The 2,720-nt window shown below is 39.6% G+C and overlaps 1 protein-coding gene across 1 annotated transcript in view; it reads left to right on the top strand.

Moving 5' to 3' along the window:
- The window catches only part of LOC107103814 (arachidonate 5-lipoxygenase-like), a 26,680-nt gene that overhangs the window by 8,309 nt on the left and 15,651 nt on the right, over positions 1-2,720 (top strand). The window contains exons 6-8 of the mRNA XM_015403644.1: positions 944-1,050; positions 2,281-2,453; positions 2,555-2,698. Of these exons, the coding sequence (XP_015259130.1) occupies positions 944-1,050; positions 2,281-2,453; positions 2,555-2,698 (424 nt within the window). The remainder of the gene's footprint in view (positions 1-943; positions 1,051-2,280; positions 2,454-2,554; positions 2,699-2,720) is intronic.

The raw sequence follows: 2,720 nt of genomic DNA, 5'->3' as shown, positions 1-2,720 counted from the left end.
AGATTTAAAGAACTTTCAGAAGTTTGGATTCTGAATATGAGCGACTTTACCTTTAACCAATTTGCAAAATAATCTTCAGCTGCAGGCATAGTTCAGATGTTTCCCTGCTTCTGCACAGCTAATTTCAGCTGAGCGCTGATTGATAAAATTTAGCTGTGCAGCAATAATCTGAATTTAATTGTGTTAAAGCAGGAAAAAAATGAAACCCTGCAGGATGCATGCTGCCCTTTGTTTTTAAGTCTTTCCCCACTGAATGTGCTTAGGAGTCAGAGTCAGAGGAGATTTACAATCTATTTCTGCGCTAAGGCTAAGAAGGAATGCTGGTAACAGGCTGGTTTAAGCTAGGGGGAAACTATTGTCTCCCGCTCTATTATAATGTATAAAATTTTTTGACCCTTTCTCCCTCAAAGAGCGAGAGCCTTTAGATGCTTTATGGCTTTGAATAAATTAGCAAAGAGAAAAATCGATCGGTCTCTGTTTTACTGAGCGGTGATCTATTTCCCTCTGATAAATAAAAATGTCCACATCAGCATCAAAACCTCAATATCTGGCCTGCTGTGAGAAAAATTCCCAGTGAAATGTCCTAAATGACGGCATCTATTGTTCACCAGCACTGCTAACGCTCCTCCTTTGCTTTTGCAGATCTTTTAATCTTTTTCTGCAAGTATGGTTAGCCTGGCGGGAAGATAATTGCGTCAAGGATATGAACCTGCAGCCATGTTTCAGTGAAACACTGGAAGGAAGCTAAACAAATAAGCAAAAGTAACCATTAATGCTATGTGAAGGATACCTTCCTGTTAAGTGTTATTAAATAAAATAAAACTGAAATTAGAATTAAACAATAAAAATAACTTGAGAAAACAGATGTTAAACAGACAGTGGACCTAAAATGAAGGCAGTTTGTTTGTTTGATGTTAGTTAAGAACATTTGCTCTTTCCTCAGCCTGCTGGAGCTGTCTCTGAAGAAGCTGGCCATCACATTCGGGAAATCCTGGAATGACCTGGAGGACTTCAAACGGATATTTTGGAAACTCCGGAGCCCCATAGCTGGTAAGAAAACCTGCTCCATCATTTAGTTTTCCTTGTTTGGTTTTCCACTAATCAAATATGAACGTAACATTGAAAGATAAAAAACAAAAAAATACCCCAACAAAAGTAGATCTTTTCTAAAAAGTCTCGAAAGAGAAATAAAACTGTTTCTGTGTTGTTTTTTATATATCTGCAAAGCAGTATAGATTAAAAATCCCCAAACTGGGAAAACATCAGGTGCAGACTGATTTATAATTGATCACAGATTATTCAAAAAAATACCATAAAATCTTGAAAAAAAAAAAAAAAGAAACTGCTGGAAGTATTTCTGTTTTCACAAGCAGAAATGAGCCGATGGGAAAATGGTGCTTTTTACAGTAGCAGCCATTCAAAATGGCCGCTCCCAGCCAGACAAATGGCTCCTTCAACTTCCAGCCCCCGGCCTTCTCCTGGGGGTGCATATTTCTTTACTCTGATTCCTCCTCTGACTACCACTTCCCTCCAACTCCCAGCAAAATCCCCTCCAACTTCCAGCCACTGCAGTGACCCCCCTCTTGCATATTTCTTTACTCTGACTCCAACGTTTCACTGAATTACAGGGTCTGACCAGGAGGTGGCGCTTCTCTTTAGATTCTAATGTCCACAAATCATGACAGAAAGAATATTTTAGTACAAAGATTGATGTTTAAAAAAGGAATTGAGGGTAGACCAGGCGAGGACCAGCCAAGCAAAGTGGGGAAAATGTTAAAGGCTACTACTGTAAATAGAGCAAATGACTAATAATAAAAGTTTCAACAAACAAGAGGTGGTAAAACAGGAAGTTTTATTAAAGATATTGTGGAGGAGTGAAGATGACGACACAAGGCAGTCAGGTTTAAACAGTTCTTTACTCCAACTGAGAGCAACTGTACAGAAAACCCATATATATACACATCCGAACAAACATATTTCCCCTAACTACAACCTCTCCACTGAGGGAGAGTGGAGCCCCCTAGTGGTCCGCCACAATATCAATTTAAGTAGAGTAAAGGAAAAAACTTGGCTAGCAAAATAAAGCTTTAGAAAGTAACCGAATGCAGCTCCATAAAAAGTACTGCTAACACTAATATGGTGTGAAAGTTACTGCGTAGCTCACCACTGATCATTGCTGCAAACTGCTGAGTATTAATAGACTAGATTAATCAGGTTTTACTGCTGAGTTCCTTTTCTGATACTGAAGTATATATATTAACCATTATGTTCTAATTTTAGAGTACTGCATGGATCACTGGAAGGAAGACTGGTTCTTTGGCTACCAGTGTTTAAACGGCTCCAACCCGAGGATGATCAAGAGGTGTACGAAGCTGCCTGAAAACTTCCCCGTCACATCGGATATGGTTCAGAGCTCCATGCCGGCTAAAACTAGCCTGGAAAAAGAACTCAGGGTGGGAAATCGTCTGTTTCCAGAACTTATTTTAATCCATTCTACAGCCATTCAGGTCTTATTTTCACTTTCTCTTGGCTTTTATCGTTTGAATCTCTTTAGGCGGGGAATATCTACCTCTTAGATTATGCCATCATGGAAGGGATACCTGCAAACACAATCAAGGGTAAACCGCAGTTCATAGCTGCTCCGCTCTGCCTGCTCTACCAGCATCCAGATGAAGGACTCATTCCTATTGCAATTCAGGTATAACAAACACGTTTGACCA

This window comes from Cyprinodon variegatus, unplaced genomic scaffold (genome assembly GCF_000732505.1).
Source record: "Cyprinodon variegatus isolate N-32 unplaced genomic scaffold, C_variegatus-1.0 Scaffold1533, whole genome shotgun sequence".
Lineage (NCBI taxonomy): Eukaryota > Metazoa > Chordata > Actinopteri > Cyprinodontiformes > Cyprinodontidae > Cyprinodon > Cyprinodon variegatus.
This window is presented reverse-complemented; position numbering and strand designations above follow the sequence as displayed.